The 22,895-nt window shown below is 41.3% G+C and overlaps 1 protein-coding gene across 16 annotated transcripts in view; it reads right to left on the minus strand.

Annotated features, from left to right (window-relative positions):
- The window catches only part of PTPRK (protein tyrosine phosphatase receptor type K), a 626,320-nt gene that overhangs the window by 268,652 nt on the left and 334,773 nt on the right, over positions 1-22,895 (minus strand). For all 16 annotated transcript variants that reach the window (XM_030556279.1, XM_030556280.1, XM_030556281.1 and 13 more), the window contains exon 6: positions 21,159-21,333. In XM_030556279.1, coding sequence (XP_030412139.1) covers positions 21,159-21,333 — 175 coding nt within the window. The remainder of the gene's footprint in view (positions 1-21,158; positions 21,334-22,895) is intronic.

A 22,895-nucleotide genomic window follows, 5' to 3' on the forward strand; every position in this document is an offset into this window, starting at 1 on the left:
GAAATTGTAGCAGTGCCGTATGGGTGCATGCAGTATATGTATAAAATTGGTGTGTGTGTGTGTGTATGCACACACACATATATACATATATAAATATAAAAGTAGCTCAAATGCAAACTGAAATTAATGTCAGATTGTTAAACTGCACGTTACTTTTCATGATTCAGTACTACAACATTATTATATTAAATGTATTTTCAAGCACAGATGTATTCTACATTCAAAAGGAAACTCAGATTAAGTCTACATTGATCATTAAAACAACCTTCATGGCAAGACTTCAATAGCTTGTGTACCATAAACCACCCAAGACTAAGTGTTTTAATTCGGCTTCATCTGAATGCAGTTATAAAAGTTTAATAAATCAAAATGATCAAAATGCCCCCAGTGGCAGGTTGGGATTCAGTTTCCAATTCAAATTCTCTTTAATATATAGCTTCTCTGACATCTTGCGTTTTCTGCCATCTATGCTGAATTCCAAATGCCTTCCTTTTCATTACTACCATGCATCAGCCAATCCAGTTATCAGCACACTTTAACAACCCTACACGATACACAGAGATGTCAAACCTGGTGGTGTATTTGTTTTGTTTTCTGCAGCAAGAAAATAATGGCTGGCAAGAGCCCTTTGTCTACCTTTAAGTAAATATTCTTAAAAATTTTCTCCCTGCTTTGAGTGGTATTCAGACTGAAACCGAACATTCTCAGCTGCAGTTCTCAAGTGAACCATTTATTTAAATGAAAATATATTTAAAGAAGAGACTGGAAGGATAACTGAAATCTACTGGGGAAAAAGAAAGTGTTGGCAGGCATCCCTCATTCCAGTGAAAAAATTTCACTACTTGTCAACTATTTTTTGTTTTGTATTGATTGTCTAAAATACAGATTGGAATAAATAATACACCAGTCAAATGGGAGAGTTGTGAACCTAAAAGCAACAGCTCAAGCATATATGATTTTTTTATTATTATTATTATTATTTTTAACTGGACATTGCTGCCTGCCACCATACAACCTTTCTGTGCTATTTCTTTTACTGTGTGGGATAGGGGAAGTTTGCATCGGATCCCTCAGAATCTAAAGCAAAACAAAGATTTGGCTAATCATAATAATTATATTTCAAAATTTCAAACCAGGTATTCAATGTTTAATGACGCTAGCAGTTCAACTGTCACAAGTACAATCAACTTTGAAGTTAGCACCTGATGAAGCTGGATGAGAAAGTGATAGATTTCATTTTAAATTACAAACAGTCATTAGGCAACCAACATCAGGGTATCTGGGTACATTTTATGTGGCTTAAACTAGGTAACCGTAGACAACTAGAGAACACAGCAGTGAGGTACACATTGGAATCTATTACCACATATAGTTTCCCAGAATGGGACTCTACAATAGGACAGTGTGCTTACAGCATAAATGTCTATGAATTTAGAGAACTCTACTTTCAGGAAGTGTTTGCAGAAAGAGGACAGCATACGTGGAAGAAGCAAGAAAGCCTGAATGCTGCCCAGCCTTCGCTCTCCTTTTTATATACTCTTGAACACTGAATAGAATCTCTTTACAACTGGATGGCTTACAGATTTCTTTTAAAATTAAAAAAAAAAAAAAAAAACAATCACCAGCTTATTCTGGGGGAATACAACAGTGTAAAGAAAGTTCTTCAACTCAGATTTTCTACACTTGCACATTGGACTGTCTTGTCTAAATCAACTTCAAATCTCTTGAGAAGTTGCTCAAATTCATTCTATCTACTTCAGAGAGTGGAGCGCAAAACCATGATCCGTACTAGTTCAAGCCACGGTCCCTATGCCACAATGGCAGCATTCCTTCATTTCAACTCTGTCAACTTTATCACAGCTTGCCATGCTTCTTAAGCGCCACGTGAAATGAATATAACAGACACCCATAAGTATTGCATTAAAAAGTGCCATTTTTTAAAGTTTAGATAAGTTATTGATACTTGATTTTACTCATATTTGGTATCTCTCCCTGGGATAGGGTTACCAGTTTTGGTTGAATGTATTCCCAGAGGTTTCCTCGCATGACATAAATATTTAATTAAATATTAGTCTTTAATTCCTGGAGACTCCAGGCCAATCCTGGAGGGTTGGCAACCCTACCCTGGGAGCTGCACCTTGACACAGTGGGTAGGTTTGTGTGTTCCAGTGACCCTGCAAGAGAGAATTTTAACTCCTGGTAGAGCCACCCAAGTCAGACAGGTCAAAAGGTAGGGACCAGATGAAAAGCAGTCCACTGGTCCTCTAGGTTGGGGGTTGAGTGATCGTTAACAACATATCCTTCTTTAAAAAAAAAAAAAAAAAAAGGAAGTTATTCATTCTGAAAAAGGTATTCATTCTGGAAAACAGCATGACAGTCAATGATGGTGAAGCCCTGTTCATACCCTTGTCAACATCAGATGGTGCAGGAAGAAGTCAGAATAGGTAGTATCATTTTCTCTCTCCACCATAAAATCCATGCGACTAGAGCAAAATAGCTGTTCCAAGCAGACTGGAATTCACTGAACATGGGTCATCTCCACCTAGATAAAATGGTTAATAACCTTTCATAACTGGTGTTTTTCAAGATGTATTGCTTATGTCCATTCCATGATAGATGTGTGTGTGCTGTGTCCACAGTTGCCAGAGATTTTTCCCTCAATGGTACCAGTAGGACTGGCTCTAGTGTTCCCTGGAGCTGCGCATGTATGTGCTGGTATAAGAGGCACCGCCGGCTTGGCACCCTATCAGTTCCTTCTTGCCGGTAACTCTGACGGAGGGGTAGGAGAATAAGTCATGGAATGGATATGAGCAACATATCTCGAAGAACAGTTACAAAAGTTTAGAAACAGTTTTTTCTTCTTTGAGTGCTTATTCCTGTCCATTCCATTCTAGGTGACTCATAAGCAGTTCTCTTAGAGGTGGGCTCAGAGTTATATCAAACCTGACCCGGATGAGAAAAACGGTGGTTCACTTCTCGGACACAATGAAGTCTGAGTGCTGGGAAGAGGGACTTGGTACCAGATGAAACATCCACAGGTTCCAATACTGCCACTGCATTGGCCAGTGGCCTGGTGGCCATGCACCGGTTCGGGGGGCTGGTACCGAAGTCTGGTGCGTACCAGAGTCTGGGTCCCAGTATGTCTTTGGTGAAGCAAAGGATTCCCCCTTGGATTACGAAGAGGATTCTTCCCTCGAAGACCATGGCAGCACAGTGCCAGGGAACTGGTGACCAACGATGGGTCAAAGATTGCTGCATCAGGACCATGCAGGGTCTTCCTCTATATGGTGCCGAAGCAGTCAGTGCCAGGATGGAGCTCACTATCCCTTGATGCCTTCTATCCCCAGTCACCTTGAAGGATCGGCAGAATTGGGAGGGACATCAGATCCTTTGCCTCCTGGAAAGCCTCCAGAGTCAAAGGGGCTCACAGGTGTGACATTCCACAAATCGCTCCCAGGAATCTGAGATGGTCCTGTTCTAGGTAGAGCTGCCAGAGCCAACAGTATCTCTGAGGAGGATGAGTGGCACAGCGTGGGTTTCACTATGCTAGCCATTGGACTGTCTCATGCTCCCAGATCTCAAGTAGTCCACTTGTGTCTTTTTGCCACCAGTGACTAGCTAATATTAGGTGTAAAAACAGTTTGGTTACAGACATTATTATCTACTTTAAAATAAATTCTTAAATGCAACTGTCCTCCCTCCACCCCTCCAGATATACACCTGCCTTGTGTAATCACAACCATCTCTCTCCCTTCAATTTCTCTTTTATCTTTTTCTCTTCCTTTTTCTGACACTCAACTTCTCTTGCATCTTTTACACTGTCTTTTTAACTCTATTGTGCTCTAGTTCCTCTTGTTTCCTGGTTCCTCCATTTTCCAAAGGCCCCCAAGAAAAGGATTCTGCCATGGATTCCACACAATGGCAGAGGATACAGGGAATTCAGAGAGGCTGCCACTTCCTGGCTCTGCTGAGAGAGGCAGGAGAGAGAAAAGAAGCTGCCGGTGCCGCCATCTGCATACAGACAAACTAGACTGTACAACGGAAACTAGATAGGGCAGTACTGCTATAAGGGGACGATGTCCCTGGCATGAAGTCTAGTAGAGTTAAATGTAGTTTCATGTAAAATACCCACCCTGTGAGCCCCGCCAGCTAATTTCTGTGGTTTTACAAATGCAGTTCCCCGTTTATGATAGTGTTTCTCCCTATCTCCTGTTGATGTGAGAACCGTGCACTCAAACAGGTACAACTAACTGAACAGACAAACAATGAAACCAAATGTACAGAATACGTTCACATACACAGTGAGAAAGAGAGAGAAACAATTATTTGATCCATTAATCTTTCTCATCCAGTAATTTTAAATGGTAATTGTAATATTTTGTAAGAAAAAAAAAAAAAATCTCATGCAGACGTGATTTTTAAGTTGACTGCATCCCCTACCCAAAGCCGCCTGTAGTTTTCAAACTGCTGCAGCATTACCCTGAAGCACTTTGGCATCAGAGGGTACATCTACACTACGGGATAATTCCGATTTTACATAAACCGGTTTATAAAACAGATTGTATAAAGTCGAGTGCACACGGCCACACTAAGCACATTAATTCGGCGGTGTGCGTCCATGGTCCAAGGCTAGCGTCGATTTCTGGAGCGTTGCACTGTGGGGTAGCTATTCGGTAGCTATCCCTTAGTTTCTTATTCCTGCATTCTTTATAACTTCATGACACAAATGGGGGGGACACTGCCACAGTAGCCCAAGAAGGTTGGGGGAGGAGGGAAGCAACGGGTGGCGTTGTTGCAGAGGCACCTCCCGTGAATGGCATGTAGCTCATCATTTCTGCGGGATCTGACACAGAGCAGCTGTACTCTCTGATACACTACTTCTCTAGTACACTTGCCCCAAATTCTAGGCAGGACTGACTATTTTTAGAAACCATAAAGGAGGGATTGACTCGGGGAGTCATTCCCAGTTTTGCTCTTGCGCCCCTGGCCGATCTCAGCCAGGGGCACCCATGATAGCAGCAGACAGCACAGAAGGACAGATAACCATCATCTCATTGCCAAATTACCCTGGCAGCAGACAGTACAGAACGACTGGTAACCATCTCTGCTATCATGCAAAAGCAAATGAATGCTGCTGTGTAGCGCTGGAGTATCGCCTCTGTCCGCGGCATCCAGTACACATATGGTGACTGTAAAAAAAAAAAAAAAAAAAAAAAAGCTGAACGGGCTCCATGGTTGCCATGCTATGGCATCTGCCAGGACAATCCAGGGAAAAAGGGCGCGAAATGATTGTCTGCCGTTGCTTTCCCGGAGGAAGGAATGACTGACGACATTTACCCAGAACCACCTGCGACAATGATTTTTGCCCCATCAGCCACTGGGCTCTCAACCCAGAATTCTAAGGGGCAAGGGGAGACTACGGGAACAGTGACTTGTTAGTGAGATAAAATGTGGGGGAGGCAGCCTCCCAGTGCTATGACAGTCCAGGTAGGCCATTAAGCGGTGCGGAGGAGAGGAGCCCAGCATCCCGCTGCTATGATAGTCCAGGCAGTACAGAATCTTTTCTTTACACAGGAAAGGGAGGGGGCTGATGGAGCTCAGCCCCCAGTTGATATGATGAGCACGGTTACCAGCCGTTCTGTACCATCTACTGGGAACGACCAGGAATCATTCCTATTTTTACCCAGGCGCCCCCAGCCGACCTCACCTGAGGCAAGCCAGGAGCACTCACAGGCTGATGGTGACGACGGATATCAGTCATATTGTACCGTCAGCCACCAGGGAGGGGAGAGGAGTGGATACTGCTCTTCACTGCTGCAGCATCGCGTCTACCAGCAGCATTCAGTAGACATAGGGTGACACTGAAAAAAGTCAAGAAACGATTTCTTTCCCTTTTCTTTCACGTGGGGGGGGAGGGAGTAAATTGACGAACTATTCCCTGAACCACGCCGGACAATGTGTTTGACCCTACAGGCATTGGGAGCTCGGCCAAGAATGCAAATACTTTTCAGAGACTGCTGTGGACTGTGGGATAGCTGGAGTCCTCAGTACCACCTCCCTCCCTCCAGGAGCGTCCGTTTGAGTCTCTGGCTTCCCATTAAGCTTGTCACGCAGCACTGTGTAGCCTGTAGATTTTTTTTTCTTTGCTTTGGCATTTCATCTTCTGTAATGGAGCTCTGATAGAACAAATTTGTTTCCCCATACAGCAATCAGATTCAGTATCTCCCGTACGGTCCATGCAGGAGCTCTTTTTGGATTTGGGACTGCATTGCCACCCGTGCTGATCAGAGCTCCACGCTGGGCAAACAGGAAATGAGAATCAAAATTTCGCGGGGTTTTTCCTGTTTACCTGGCCACTGCATCCGAGCTGAGATTGCTGTCCAGAGTGGTCACAGTGGTTCACTGTGGGATACCGCCCGGAGGCCAATACCATCGATTTGCGGCCACACTAACCCCAATCCGATATGGTAATACCGATTTTAGCGCTACTCCTCTCGTTAGGGAGGAGTACAGAAACTGATATAAAGAGCGCTTTATATCGATATAAAGGGCCTCGTAGTGTGGACAGGTACAGCGTTAAATCGGTTTAACACTGCTAAAATTGATTTAAACGCATAGTGTAGACCAGGCCAGAGATTAAACCTTCTCATCTCCTTGTCTGTGAGTCAGGGTGGCAGAAGTTAGTCTATGGAATTACAGTTACATGGGTAAGGGTGTCAAGCAAGAGGATGTTACTAACCCTAATGTGCTGCATAGAAGGGGGATGGATTTAAAACATAAATAAACCAACCAAGCATGGCCCTAACATAAGCGTGATGACTTTGCTTATTTGTTTCTTCATTAACTGTTTTTGTCGAGCTGTGATGTCAAGTCTTTGGGCAGAGAAAAACCCTTCATGCTGGAGGTATAAAGTACACAGCAGTGAGTTGTAAACTAAACTGTAGCAGTACACTCTAAAGCTTTATCCTTCTCCCCCGCGCACACCTTACAGAGCTGCCTCTTCCATCTCTGTCAAGTCCCTGTCCTTTGCCCATCCTCTCCACATGTGATAATGCTTCAAGGGATTCATGAAATACACCCTTTTTTTGTCAGTTCCTCTAGCCAACTATTCACACACAGAAAAGGTGGGAGGGGAGGAAGGGAGTGAAGCAAGAAAGAAAATGTCATCGTGGAGTATATAGATTAGCTTTGGCCTAATATGAATATTAATCTAGATTTTTTTTTCAAAGCACAAAGCCAGCTCCAAAGAGAGCACAGTAAAATGTGTCTTGCATCTTGCACTTGTCACAGTAAAACATGAAGTACGAACCACATAACAGTATTACAACAGCACACTTTACACTGAAAGAATCCCAAAGTGATTTACAACTGTCTACCACCACTGAAAAGAAACCACTGCTGCGATGAAATGAGCAGCCAGACAATGGTGCACAGCACACCACAGAAGATAGAAGAGGTTTTTGTGTGGGTGAGGATGAGTTTTTACCAGCAACTCTATTGTCAAACTCTTCTTTTTTCTGAAAGTCCCATAGGATCTTTAAAGTCAGACATGCAGCAAATGGCATGGAAGTAAATGTATCTATCGTTAAAGAATGAAAAATGCAGTGAACCAGGCCATTATTCAGACTTACAGTTCCAGGGCATCTAGGTGTTTCAAGTATTAGGTCTAAAACCACTAAGGCTGAGATTTTTTTTTTAAACCTAATGGAGTTAGGCACCCAATTCCCAGGCATCTTCAATGGGAACTGGGCATCTCACTCCCCTTTGGGCCCTTTTAAAATTCCAGCCTACACGATTCTCTTTACACTACTCTTTTTCCAAAAAAAAAAAAAAAAAAAAAGCTAAAAGGGTAATATTTCCACATTTGAGGGGAAATATTTTCATGTCACATTCTACCAAGCACCCCCCTTCTTTCCAGGTGGAACCTTTGAAGGAAATTTCATAAAAGCAGCACTGATGTGAGAATAAAGAAGACTTCTTGACTCCGGTGGAACCTGTACATCTTTCCTTTGTGAGTGAGGCACTGGCATGCTCAGAGGTGAGCCTGGGGTCCATGGTGTTCTGAGGAAAGATCTCTCAGACTTAGACAAAGACTTGGAAAACTTATCAGATACCTGCTAGAAAAGGACTAAATATATTAACTGGAAGTATGTATAACTAATATAATTAACAAAGGCAAAGAAAAGAGCAGCACAACAGCAGTGCCCTGGTTAAAAAAGGCCAGTTTGTCAAATCGTACCTCCAACTGCCAAGTGTGATGGTTTGAACATGAATCTAGGTGAACTTATGAATTCTAGTTTGATTTTATGAACTCTCTGCATATTTACACTTTGAATGATGGGAGGTTGTCAAATCCCCATCATTTGAAGGTTTTTAAGAATAAGTTGGTGTGACATTATCCAGGGTAGAGTCTGGACCTCTGAAAAGCTGTGTCCACTTAATTCTCTAGCCTGGGTTGCCTTTTACACTGCTTCGCTGTCAGAACATCCACTTCTGGCCTGTTCACACAGCTGTTAGCATGCAAAATCGCTTCCAGCTATGCTACGTGAATGTTCTACAAGCTATTCATCCATTACATACAAGGCAGCACTAGCAGGTTCTCTAGCCCCTGACTTTGTCCCAGAAATGTGTTGCTTATACTGCTCAGTACCTTGCTGAAGAATACAAGCTCATAGAAAGTCCGTCAATTATCAAAGGAAAATGATATGCACCAACTTTGTTATTCCAAATGAAGTTTCCCCACACGCTTAAACTTGTCTTATTGTTTTATCCTAACCAGTATGTTTGGTTAATTAACCACAGAAAGATAGATTTTAAGTAATGACGCACAAAAGTCAGGATTGATTACAAAAGAAATAAAAAGATAAAATGCAAGCTAATGGCTAACTTAAATTGACAGAATTCAAAGCAAAGATTTTCCATGCTATATGCTGCAGTAAATTTCACAGGCTGGGTGTCCTATCAGCCTGGAACCCCTTTCCCTTAATTCAGTATCCTTCAAATATTCATTGATCTCATGAGCAGAGAGATAGGAGGAAGAGTGAAGTCAAGTGCTTTCATCCCATCTTTATAATGCAATTTCTTGTGCTAGAACATGCTTGAGTCATAGTGACACAGGCCACTGTCAACCTGAGGTTTGAACCGTCCCTGCGATGAAATGTAAATTTCTTGTTTACACCTTCCCGTTGCTGGAGAATGGTTGCTTGAGTAGGTGATAGCTATTCAACACCTGGCTGGGGTGCCTGTGTGTGTTTGTCTCTGAAAAACTGGTTTGTGCTAGCTTTTCTTAACCTTGGAGCATGCTATAATAATGCTATATAGTAGAATTTTGTAACTTTACAAATATGATATACATATTTTACTGGGACAATAATGTTCAGCAGATTATGTTGTTTTGAATGATACCCTACAAGGCATACTTTGTACAAAATTTACCATGGTCTTGTAAAAGTGGTGAACATAACAGTGTAGACTATCACAGCTGGACAAACACCTATCAGGTACGGTGTAGGTTCACTTAATTCTTCTTCAGTGTTGGGGGGATGGACTAGATGACCTCCTGAGGTTCGTTCCAGCCCTACATTTCTATGACTCTATATCTTTCACTGTATCCTTGCATCAGTTCTCTTGTGTTAAGGGGAAGGCGTTTGGTACCTGATCACTGTCCCTGAATGGACAGACATTAAGGACCATCAGCTATTGGATGACCTTGCCATAGCATGACAATGGAAACTATCAGCCAAAGACTATTTATTGACTTCTTAGTGACTCTCATCCACTGTAACAAAGCTGAGTGCCAGAAGCCACATCCTACAGAGGATTAGAGAACGGAAAAAACCCAGGGGAAGGACTGAAAGAGACAAGGTATTAAACTCTGCTTTTAAAGGAGGATACACTGTTTACAGCGAAGACAGAGCAGAACCAGAAGAGAAGACTGATCAGCAGGATAGCAGATGTAGGTCCTGGACTCCTGCCCAAAAGGTTCCCAGGAAGCATGAGGAAACTGAGGCAGGGTGTTTCAGGCAGATTATTTCCAACAGATCTGTACATCTCTTGTGCTTTTTTTCCACAGTTCTCTCTCTCTCTCATTTTCTATATTTTAAGAAAGTGTGTTTAAAAGTGTGTTTGCAAAGCCTCTGTGTTATTTGCTTTGCCCTTGGGAAGTTTGTGACAGTTATAGTAACAATCATCCGAAGTACTCACAAAGGCCTAAGTTACTGGGAGACTTGGGAGAGAAGGGGTCACCAGTGGTCTTGGTGTGTAGGGCCAGGGCTGGCCCACAAGATTTTGGCACCTGAAGCGGGGAGCTCAAATGACACCCCCATGCCTCCTTGCTTGGGCCAAAACTTTGAAAGGTCTCAATTCTGCCTTATTCCTGTTCTGCTCATCTCATGGTACTGTTCTGCTACCTACCCCAACAAAAGAGAACAAACAACTTAAATTGCCTTGTTCAAAAATTTTACACACTTAACTTTCAAACACCTGAACAGCAAATGTAACTTTTCTTGTCTGCATAGTAAACACTGCCATTTTTATCTGTTTGAATAATCAAAGTGGTGTTTTCTGTGCCTTCTTGGTTGCAAAGATTTGAACTGCTTCCTGAAGGTCCACAGTCTGGGCCAGCTCATGCTCTATTCAGATGGTTGGAAGGCCGACCAGCTTCTCCTGTGTCATTGTGGAGCATAGTTTGTTTTTATTAACTTCAGCTTGGAGAAGCTGCGTTCTCCACTGGCAAGTGCTACAGGAAGTGTTAGAAGTATGCACAGAGCAACAAAAGCATTTGGAAAGAGGGTGGTTATCTGATTTGTGCACATATATTCCAGAACAGCCTTTGGAGTTGATCCTGCTGAAATGTATCTTGAAAGGGCTTTCAGTTCATCACCTAAATCACTCGCATCAATATTGCATATGTCATCATGTGTCAGTACTGTCTCTAGTGCCCTGCCTTGCTGGTATACGTCGTCTTCAGGTATAGTGAGGAGTTTTGGAATATCATACATCATCTCAAATATACTGCTGTGTTCCCTGAGCTGCATGAAATGTTTTTCAACTGACTGCATTGCACAATCCAGCACCTGGTTAAAGAATTCAACTTTGAATTGTTGTTTCGGAATCTCTTATGGGATTATCCCATGCCTCGTAATGAAAATGTCTTCTTCTTTGGTGACTCCTGTATACTTGAATGGGTGGGAAAATAGCTTCAGTGTGAAGTTCCTCTGCCAACTTCTGTGCACTCTTCAAAACATTTTGAAATCCCTCATCTGACTGGTAAGACTGTAGGTATGACTTTGCTTTGTCCAGTTGTTCCATTGCTCAGATAGATCAAGGTCTACACCCTGGAGTCTCTTGCTTACAACATTTATTTCAAACAGTATGTCATACCACACACTAAGCCACGCAGAAATTTGAAGTTATGTTTCTGGTGATTCCAATTCCCTCTGCCACTGTTCTCCCATGAACAGTTCCTGTTATAGTATTATTCTCCATAATGGCAACTATGGCATCATCTATCTTCCCAATTTGGTGTTTGATAGGCTTTATCGCCTCCACTTGACTTTCCCATCGTGAGGCACTCAGTGGTTTCAGTGTCAGAGAGGAGGTTCCCAGATGTTGCTTCAAAATTTATCATCAATGAGTTGATACAGAATAAAATACATAGATGCTTTGAATTACATTAAAAAATTCAGCAGGCTCACCAGAAGCTGATGCTGCATCACTGACCACCAAGTTCAATGAATGAGAACTGCATGGGACAAAAAAAACTCGAGGATTTAACTTTCAGATCCATGTCTGCAGTCCTCTGTTCTCTCCTCTCATGTTGGCACCATTATCGTCGCCCTGACCTCTCATGTCAACAATCACAATTCCTGTATCTTCCAGCTTTTTAAGAAGCACATTTGTCATACCGGCTCCTGTAATATCATCAATGTCAATAAAGTCTAGAAAATGCTCTCTGACAGTCACCATTGCAGGGACATTTTCACTAGGTTCTGTTGTTGTTACAAAATGCACCATTAAAGTCATTGGTTCCATATGGCTGATGTCAGGTGTGCAGTCCAGAATAACAGAGTAATATCTTCCTGACCTCAGCTCTGCCACGATCTTCTGTTTGACTTTTGTTGCCAGTAACTGTCTGATCTCATTTTCAATTGTTTCTCCAAGGTAGTGGTTTGTGTACATTTCTTGGGTGGTGACTCTTCTTAGATGCTCCTGGAGTACAGCATCAAACTCAGCCATCAGCGCCACAATTTTAAGGAAGTTTCCATTGTTTGGAACATATAGCTGATCTGAAGTGCCACACAGTGCTAGGTTTTGGGTAGTAAGCATTCTCACAGCGGCAATGAGCCTTTTCAGAACATTTTGCCAGTAAAGACATTCTGATGCAATCTTCTCTTGAGGCTGATCATCTATGGTGGCCTTTAACCTTAATCTCACCTCAAGCTCTTTCCACCAATGGAATGCTCTCTGGTGATTTGCTGTCTTCTCATGGCATGCCAGATTTTTCCATCTTTTGTTCCCGTAGAACCCAATGTGGCTGGAACATTAGACTTGAAGAGTTTGCAACAAAAACAATATGCAGCATTCTGGGTTTTTAAGTACATAAGCCATGGCCTCTCCACTTTGTCACCCTTGGGGATTTCACACCAGTAATGTGTTGGATGGAAACTTCCATTTTCATTGTCTTTGGGGAACATGAAGTTTTTCCCTTGCTGTGGCTCATGCAGTACAAGGAAGTCCCACATGCTACTGCTCAAGTGGGTCCACAGTCCTGGATCATCTAGACTTAAGGAATTAAACTCAGCAGCAGCTGTTTCTTGCACCTCCACCACACTCTTCTCTGATTTACACTTTTCTTCAGAAATGTGCCTGGTTACATCCATTTGAGATGGAGATACGGATGCTGCAGTAGCAGTCAGAGTGCAGGTAACCTGGCAAACTGGAAGATCAGGCATCTTCTCACTGGGGCCAGGAGGTTCACTGTGAACATTTGTGTCTATGTATCTCAGGAGAGCTCCTTCCTGCTTCTTTCCTTTGTTTCTTTTTCTGAATGCTGCCCCAGAGGGGTGTTTTCGTCTTTCACTCATGACTGCTGTTCTGTGCCAGCTGTAGTGGCTCTCAATTCTCAGTTGAAGGGGACAAATAAGCAGGCTGGTAGCAGGGCCTGAGTGAGGGAAGATATCAGCGTCTGAAGGGCCTAACTGGCTCCCACTACTTCAGTTGACTGCCTGTTCTCCTCACGTGGGTTCAAGTAAGCAGCAGGAAACAGGAAGCTCCCTGAGAAGCTGGTGTTCATCAGTCCAGGCTCCTGGGAGAGAATTACATAAGAGGCTCCTCCTATCTCTCTCCCTGCAGCTTCTGCTGCTTTCTGTTATTCCTTCTCACCTTTTCTCCTGTCTGCCTGTTATGTCTCTTGTGCCCTCCTTCCTCCAGCACAGCACTCCACCATCTCTGTGCATCTAGAGCAGAGAGAATACATATGCACCAGCAGCAGACACAATTTTCTACACTCTGGGTCCTAGTGGCACCCCCCCGCACAATCTGGCATCTGAGGCCGCCACCTCAGTTCGCCTCATGGTAAGGCCAGCCCTCTCTAGTGATACTGAGCTACAGGATTCTACATCCCATGAAGGGATGCTAGCAGTCTGAAGTCTGTATCCAAGGTGTATGCCTGAAGGATCAGAGTTGGAGACAGTGTCTGGAAACATCTCAGACTCAGGAAGCTAAAAAGCATGTGGGATCTAAAGTTTCAGTCTATTACAACAACCTGCTGACTGTGCACAAGGATTTGCTCAGCCAGGGCTGAAACAACACAAAGCACTCCCCAAAACTCCTCTATGGCTGCTGAAAGAAATACCTCTCTCCTTCCTTTCTCCCTCTCAAAAGCCTATCTCCAAATTGGAACACTGAGAACAGGGGAAGTCCCTGGTATTGTCCCCTTCCTGTTGGCTCCTTTTTGGGTCTTCTTCCTGATTCTAAAAGCAGGAACAATGAGAAATTGGCATGACTCAACAACTGCACTGGAGTTCACCAGGAACTGAAAAGCACCAATAAAACTAGCATGATTCTTGCTGACCTCACTCTGTGGCTGCTTTGGAGGAAGCTGTAAGTGGCAGTAATGCATTAGAGTTGTCTGCTGACTTAAGTTTAAATTCTACAGAAATGTATGGCTTTATAATTTACTATATTAACAGATAGAGGCCCCAATTAAGACAGACCAATTGCTAGGCAGTGCACATACACATAAGATGCAATCCCTGCCCTGAAGAGCTTACAGTCAAACCAGAAAAAAAGAGAGAAGAGATGGAAGGGCAAACGAACAGACTTGCCCAAGGCCATACAGTCGGTCACTGACTAATCAGTTCTCCTAAGTCTCACTTCAATGCTGTAGGCACTCAACCACGCTACCTCCTCCGGACAGCGAATTTGGATATCACTATAAAGCTGATTTGTCCATCTGAAGTGTTGTTCCCATCCTCTAGGATGTAAAATACAGATTAGTTTGTGGTTTTAGATGCAAACAGCCACGTCTTGAAGTGTCTGGACTTAAATCTTTGAATCACATCCCTTCTCATTTAGTTAGATAATAAACTGTTATTGTGGGAGCAGACAGCTTGAGGTTTTTCTAGTTTAACACTGAGGAACAGAACTATAGTTCTATGCACCAATCTGGTATTAAAGGAGTTAATTCCGCTGCAAGCAGGGGGTATATTAACATCATTTAGGCCATTTCAGGTCTTTTCCTCAACCTGTTGCCTAGTGCTCTTCATGAAATCAGATTGAATATTTTCAAACTTACCACTGTGCTTAACAAAGACTAGGTGGCAAGAATTAGGACACAAACAATGACATATTAAGAGATTTAATATAGTCCCCAGATAAACTAGGCACTAGTTAACTTTCCAGTGTGAATGTGAATCTTTCCTACGTGGAAGAAATGTAGACACTTCTAGAGAGAAAAGAAAAATATTCCCAGGAGAAGTATTTTCCAGATGCCAGTCCCATCATCAAGCTGTGTTAGCTTCATCAGAGGCATCATCTTAACTACTGGTTTTTTAGATTAAAAACCCTAGAGGGATTTCAGGTAAGAAGGACAAAACTATTTAACAGTTGGACTCTTGTTTTCACCATAATAAAGATTATGGCACAGTTCCTAGGAGATAAGCATAGCCCCAAATGGGAAATCTAATACAGTGTTTTCACACCACTAAAAGATTTCTCCATATAGAATCTTATCTGAAACTTATTGCCTTTGGAGACTAAAATCCAATGCATATATCCAATCTCCCTTCTGGCAGAATTATTCAGAAATCCTTACTTCAGCCATGGCTGTTCTAAACACCAACAATTCAATACATAAAATTACAAGACAAGCCCTAGTTCCATGGCCTTGGAAATAAGGCAACTTTTTTTTAAAAAATGATCCAAGTTTTAGATACAAATACAGTAGAACCTGCTCATAAGGAACCTTGTTACAATGAAAATTAATAGAAGTTCCACATTGTTCAACAAGGCAACATACACATTTCAATTCCAGTTAGAATGAATATATACAGTGCAGTGAACCTTTGGGGAAAAAATTACTTTAAACGTATAAGGGTTGATTCCATAAACATCAGGTTGGCTAAGGGTAAAACATACTTTCCCCAACCAAAAGGTTAGTCAAGGCCCAGACTCACAGACCCACTGACCTACAATGGTGCTCTTGAGTTCTAGGGTTCTGTCAGACATTTATCAGTAGCTGACTACTGGTGGTCTCAATTTATTCCTAGACAGTTACTTAGGAAGACATTATGCCTGAAAGACATTAGAGAAATCATAACACAATAACAGGAAACTAGATTCCTTTGAGCTGAAGCGTGGAGTAAATTCTGCTATATAAAAGTGACCAAACCTCCTCTGTAATTCACCTGAGTTGCAAGTCTATGGGGAAGAAATCCACACATGTAAGAGAAACATACATTAGGCTCACTCAGAGAGAGAGAGATTCAAACCACTTTATCACTCCCCCTTTAGTAACATGGGGGTGAAGTCCCCTTTATGAGCTGAAACAAGTTGATGGAAGAATTTAATCTTTATTGATATGAAAAACAAACCAATGAAACAGGAATTCACTTTGTTCTGACTTCTAAAAGAGTGGTTTTGAGGTGGTCGGAATACAACGAACATCCTAAGGAAAGCAGTCTAGATTTGTAATGTCCCTAACTTGTGGGCGCTAGGGAGGTTAACATCACTGCACACTGGAGCTATGAAACAAGAAGTAAGCCGCTTATTTCGACTTCCCATAGTAATCTCAATTTAGGATGACAGAACAGAGAAGAGAAAGGAAAAAAAAATCAACTAAACTCTTGCCATTAAAAAACAAAAACAACTTCTACACATGTGACAAAGGATAGGACTTAAGTAAAAGTTGCACTTAAACATATTTCAATAAAATCATCAAATCTCTTTCAGACAAATGATGGAACTATTTATAGATCAGCTTAAAATGTTGCAGCTGGATATAAGTATTCCCCTGATAAATTTTCTCTTCCATGACTAACAGATTCACACTAATAAACTTTTTCTTCAAAGTTACCTATGCAAGAACCATTGTGTGAAATAAAGATATTATGAATCCTGTTTATCTTGCAACATCTAATAATGCTCCAGAAATTTTGCATACTCAACCTGCTGAATGATATGTAGCTAGTTTAAATGAAAGCAAATTGAGAAATACTTGTTGCAGCCCTAAAGCCTATGCTCAAACATGGCGTCTGTTTGGCCAATCGTCGGTCAAGAGGTCACATTGGTACCGTGTTCAACACCGTAGTGCTGTGTGCCTATTCCCGCTCTTTTCCCTGGTCACTTAAGGGTCAGGCTAGTGCCGTGTGCAAAAATGCCAGTGTGCCTGTTCTCGAACCTTCTGTAGGTCAAAAAATCAAGTTGGTGCTGTGTGCAAAAGCATAGGGCTGTGTGCAAAAGTAGTGTGCCAGATGCAGCTCCCATTGACGTAGAGGGCACCAACTTGGAACCTGGTTGGTGAAGGAGCTAGGGACCAATCAGACACTGACATGAGTAAGAGTCTTTGAATAAAACTAAGTCTCGTGCCAAAAACGGCCGGAGTATCCGCATCTTAGCTGGATCACCCTTTCAGCCAGGGTATCCTCCGGATTTAGCCAGCTCGTGTCGTTGTCGTTTTGGTTCTTTGGATTGTTTTCCCTCCCCAATTCGCCATGTCCTCGATGTCTGTACTACTGCTGGTCAGCTGCGCCTGGAGTGTGGTATGTGCATTTTAATTTCTGTAGATACCCTGTTTAACTTCTTCCTTTTTTCCCTTCCCTTACTTGGTACCAAGTTGTGTATATAGTATATAAGAGTCAAATTGTTGTATTAATTGCTATTGTGGTTACTTGGTGTATTTTTATAGTATTCAATTAATGCATGTACAGTTAACTTGGTTTGTGTATCTGCTCTGGTTTTTAGTGAGTAGTTGATTGTAGACTGCTTGGTTTCTTGTTGGATGTAAATAGACTGTTTCAAGTTGTGTGTATATTCTTGTTCTGATAGTATTGTTAGTTGGTAAAAGTGCTCCTCCCCAGCCCAAGTTGCAACTCATTCCCCATTAATAAACAACCACTTGATTTTGAATTACAATCTGTTTTCGTTTTGATTTTCCTCTCTCAATCAAATCCTTACTCGAACCTGCATCTGTCTCGGACAATACTATGTGAAATATTCTAGAGAAACCATAATACTCAGATGCATTATTTGTGAAAACCAGAACAATGCAAGCCTATGTTTCAGCCTCACTGTTCACTCATATGCTCTGTAGTGAGGAAGAAAGGAGCTAACCTCCCCAACTTGCTAGCATTATGGTGACCAGACCGCAAATGTGAAAAATCGGGATGGGGGTGGGGGAGCAATAGGAGTCAAAAATCAGGCCTGTCCTTATAAAATCGAGACATCTGGTTACCCTAGCTAGCATTCAGATTTCATAGCTCTCTCCCCTCTCCTACCCCATATTACACTATACAATATTACATATTCCAAAAACAGGAATCTGCACAAGACTGTGTATTGTCTTCTGGGCACTGGCCATTTTACCAGAGAACAAATGAAACTGGAAGTGGAAGATGGGACTGGGGGACATTTTCAGGTAAGTTTATTGTCTGAAATTGTACACAGTCTCTTGTAGAAGGAAAATACACAAGACTGACAGCTGTGCCACAGAAACCAATTAAAATCAATACAACACAGCTACTGAGCTGAAAGCTGAAGTGCAACTCAAAGTAAAGGTTTCAGCATTAAATTATTGACTGGAAATACCTCTGGTAAAATGTTGTAATTGAATTGAAAACACTATACTGGTCTTTCTTGTGAAACAAAACTTAATGGAAGTGAAATGAAACAGCCAAGGAATTTCTTAGAGGATCTTTGAAGGGGTGCCAAAAAAAACCTGGTAATAAAGTCTACAGTTAATTTCCTTGTAAGAATAATTAGATGCTGATTTGCAGATGGTGATTTGCATAGAATAAGCTATAAAATTGGCATTTCCATTATCAATATTAAAATACCTTGCTGAGTAGTAAACTGCACCATGATTACACATCTATATTAAAGTATGCATTCTACACACATATACAGTATCTATCTATCTATATATACACACATACACCCCAAAATTTTGATGCACGGAGCAACAGATGCTGTTCATCTCTCACTCGCTAATAACCAGTGTTGTCAATAAAGTTTGGCTTCTACAAGCTGAAGATATTATCATTACTCAGAATGATCTGGAAGCAATCCTAAAGTCATGACAAAGTAAATTGTGTTTCACCGTATTTTTTTTTCCTCTGGCTGTGAGTACACATAGATCAATACTCTTCAGCATGAGAATTTCACAGTGAAATTTTCATTTGTTACAAACAGCAACAAAAAGGCCCTAAGCAAGCCCTGTCACTTTCAGTTTAGGAGGAAATGCACTAATAAACTCTTATCCCAGGGTCATCTTTGACAATGGGCAATACTATGCCAGCTCTTATTAAAGGTAATTCATATCAGTGGCCCAAAAATTTCCTTTAAAATTACCGTCTTTTGTATCCATGTAGCAGGATGTCAGCTTTAAAGCGACACTGAGATATAGGACCTGTCATTATGGTTAATTTTCAGCATAGTTTTAACACCAGGGTAGCTGACCCCCAAGGGTATGTTTTTGGCTAACAAGATTTATTTGGTGGTTACCCAGACAAACAAGAAAATATATTATGGTATATTGTTTTTCAAATATAACAGTGAACAACAAATCCTATACACCCATTTTTTTATTCTGATGTGTTGGTAGAAAAACTGTTAGAGCAATTAAAGAAATTTAACTAAAATAGAATAAAATAGCTAACATTCTTCAGCTTCTAACTCTAGAATGTGCAATATACACTTTTTAAAAAAATTAACTTTTAAAATAATAGAATCTATATATATAAAATATCTGTATTGACTAGATTGCTACTTACCATCAAGCTAAGATTAGGTCATAAAGCTGAGTTTTACTCTGGACTTCAATATTTTAACTTGAATTTTCCAAAACTTTTTAAAAACTATTTTACTTTACTATTTTCTTGCACTGGAAAGAACTAAAAAACATCAGTCATTTCTTGGACAAACGTCTGAATATTTTAGTTTCTTAGTTATATAAAAAAATTAGTTTTCATGTTGCAACAGGACTAATTTTATCACATTAAAAAGGAAATTATATAGTGATCCACTAGAAGAAATAATATGACTAATTACTGCACAAACAGCAGGTAACATTACCAAAGCCAATGGTTGTTCAGCAAGGAAACGGTAGAGCCCAATTAATGATGGTTTTTGTAATAATAATAATATTTTGCACTTGTCAGTCACCTTTCACCTGGGAGTCTCAAAGCACATTACAAAAATATTAATTAAGCCTCACTGCAAATGTGTGAGTAGGTAATTGAACAGTTGAGTAAAGATAGCCACAGAAAGGTTAAAAGACTTGCCCCAGACCACACAGCAAGTGAATTGCAAAGCTGGGAACTGAACTGAGTAATCTTGAATCTCAGTCCTGTGTTCTCACGACTAGACCAAGTGCCTCCTTATACCCCAAGACCCCAAATCTCAAACTCTAAGCCACTGCCAGACTTCCTAAGCCAAAGTAAATCAACAAGGTCACCTGAGGTCAGGAAACAGGGTCAGAAAAGGCCAACTGAAACAGAAAAATATCACACTCTTCTTTCTGGGCCATCAAGCTTAATTAAAACATAACCCTCCCACTCCCCAAGCATAAGTCATGGGTGCACAGCAGCAGGCTGCCATGCTTCTGAGTGGACAAATTCATTTAAAGTATTCTCAGATGGGGGCTGAGCAAATACACCATGGCTTCTCCCCTACCCCACAAATAGGCTGAGACCAAAATCTCCGTAAAAGCACCTAGCGCTCAGACAGGTGAACAATTGAGGGAATTTTTATATACCTGAGTCTCTCAGGTCACAGGGAAATCTACTATTTTCACTAGGGCTGCCTAAGGCAAAAACATTAAGAAGTAAAAATTAACTTATTACAGTAGATATCTTTCATATCTGTAAAATTATTTGTTAAACGTTTATCAGTATTCATCTCAACCAGTATTATCTAGAAGACAGAGGAAAGGAATATGATATTTTACAAACACTGCATTATTAGGGGCTTGGCTACACTCACACTTTACAGCGCTGCAACTGGGGTGTGAAAAAACACCTCCCTGAGCGCTGCAAGATACAGCGCTGTAAAGCGTCAGTGTAATCAGGGCAGCAGCGCTGGGAGCGCGGCTCCCAGCGCTGCACGCTACACCTGTAAGGGATGTGGTTTACATGCAGCGCTGGGAGAGCTCTCTCCCAGCGCTGCCGCTCTGACTACACTCACACTTCAAAGCGCTGCCGTGGCAGCGCTTTGAAATTCCAAATGTAGCCATACCCTAGGACTTTTTATAGAATCCCATTCTATGGAAAGCACTTGTCAGAAAAGAGGCTGACAAACTTTACAGCCACATTCCTTAGTTTTATTTTCTGAGGATTTCTGTAGTTTTATTGTGCTATCTGGTGGCTAAATAAAAATGTAAATATGATGCATTGATGTTCAGAGTATTTAATTTCATAAAATGAAAATATTTGCAACTTTACCTCTCACAATAAGTTGAGCAAAATTGGACACTCCAGAGCCTCTCTCTGACTGAGTTACACAGCGATATAAATCCTGATCGTTTTTTGTCACCTCTTGCAACTTGAAGGTAGCAGCAAATCTTCTGTGATTGATATTTTTAGTTTGGGCGACTGGAATATCTTCTCCATTTCGTCGCTATAAATAATAGAAAACAGTGCAAAGATATCTTATAAGAGTGTTTTTCCTCTTGACAAAGACATAAAAGTACCAACAAATATATTTTAAAACATCCAAACACAATCTCGCCATGCTGAGTTTTCCATGATGGGAGCGTCTAGCAAAGAGTTTCCCCTCTAGAGTTGGGAAACGTTCAGAGTCTTCCACCTCTCCCAAGGTATATCTACACTACAGTTAAAATCTATGGTTGGCCGGTGCCAGCTCGTGCAGGCTCACAGGGTTTCGACGAAGGACCCCTGAGCTCTGGGACCCTCTCACCTTGCACAGTCCTAGAGCCTGGTCTCCAGCACAAGCCCAAAAATCTACACTGCAATTAAACAGTCCCTTAGCCCAAGCCCTAGTCGGATGGAACAGGTTTTTAATTGCAACGTAGACATACCCCAAGAGGCCAAGCATGTCACATCCGTCTTGCATTGTTCAATAATGGGAACTATTCACAGGAGATCCTAGCTTTCCAAGTAGCAGCATCACATTGTGTGAGTTGCATCACTGGGACAGCTTACTAAACTTTGTAAAGTTAAAATTAATTTATCAGTCCATTGTAAACAAAAGTTCTACATAAAACTTGTGCACAGAGTTGCTGGATTTTCAAGAGCTTTCTGGATACTGGGTTTGCCCTTTTCTGTTAGTTCTTATGCACCAGTCACCCACTTCCTGAAATTGCACTGCCTGACATCAATCGCCCTCCAATTGGAGCTGGTTGAAAAAAAAAGCTGTAAAAAAAAAATGGAAAACAGGAATTTTTCATAATATGTTTACTGATTTTTGAATTTTTGAAAAATGTCAAAACTGCAACACCATTCCTGAATATAAAAAAAAATTCAAATCAGTTCCATGAGAGTGACCAAAAAACTGCAAAAATTGCAAAGGAATGTTTGTGTTCATCTCCTCACCCCCAATGAAAATTAAATTTTAAATTTCATTGAAAACTCAAAAGTTCAAAAAAAATTGACTAGTTCTAGCTCCAGCAGAGCTGTTACCATCTCTTTCCCACAGACAGCATCCCTCTCCTAGTACAAGTGGATGCAGCTGTTTCTGAAACTGGGAGCATCATTTCTCATTCATCAACAGAGGCAATTATCTGTCCTGCAACAGCATTGCCTACTCCTATCAAATCCCCCCCTCAGGTAGAAATGTACAACTTCCCAATCAACCCCAGGAATAAGAAATACCACCCAAAACTTAAACTCAGAATTTCTGAGCACGAAGCAATATTGCTAAAGGCAGCAAATTGGAATTTAATAAATTTAAAGCTTCTGGCAAAAAAAAAAAAAGGGGAGGTGTGTAATGAGTCAAAGCTGCATATGTATGTTTTTTGGGCTACTGGCATGTACTAAATCATTTCATTTTACATCTAACATTTATGGTCTTAGTACGGGGTTAGGTTCTCTATAAAGAGCTGCCCTCTCCTAATGAAAAAACATACCGCTATAAATTAGCCAGCTGTTAGTGCTGCGTCAGACTCACTGTAAAACTATTCATTTTTAACCATTAACGCATTGAAACATGAATCTTAGTTT

This window comes from Gopherus evgoodei, chromosome 3 (assembly GCF_007399415.2).
Source record: "Gopherus evgoodei ecotype Sinaloan lineage chromosome 3, rGopEvg1_v1.p, whole genome shotgun sequence".
NCBI lineage: Eukaryota > Metazoa > Chordata > Testudines > Testudinidae > Gopherus > Gopherus evgoodei.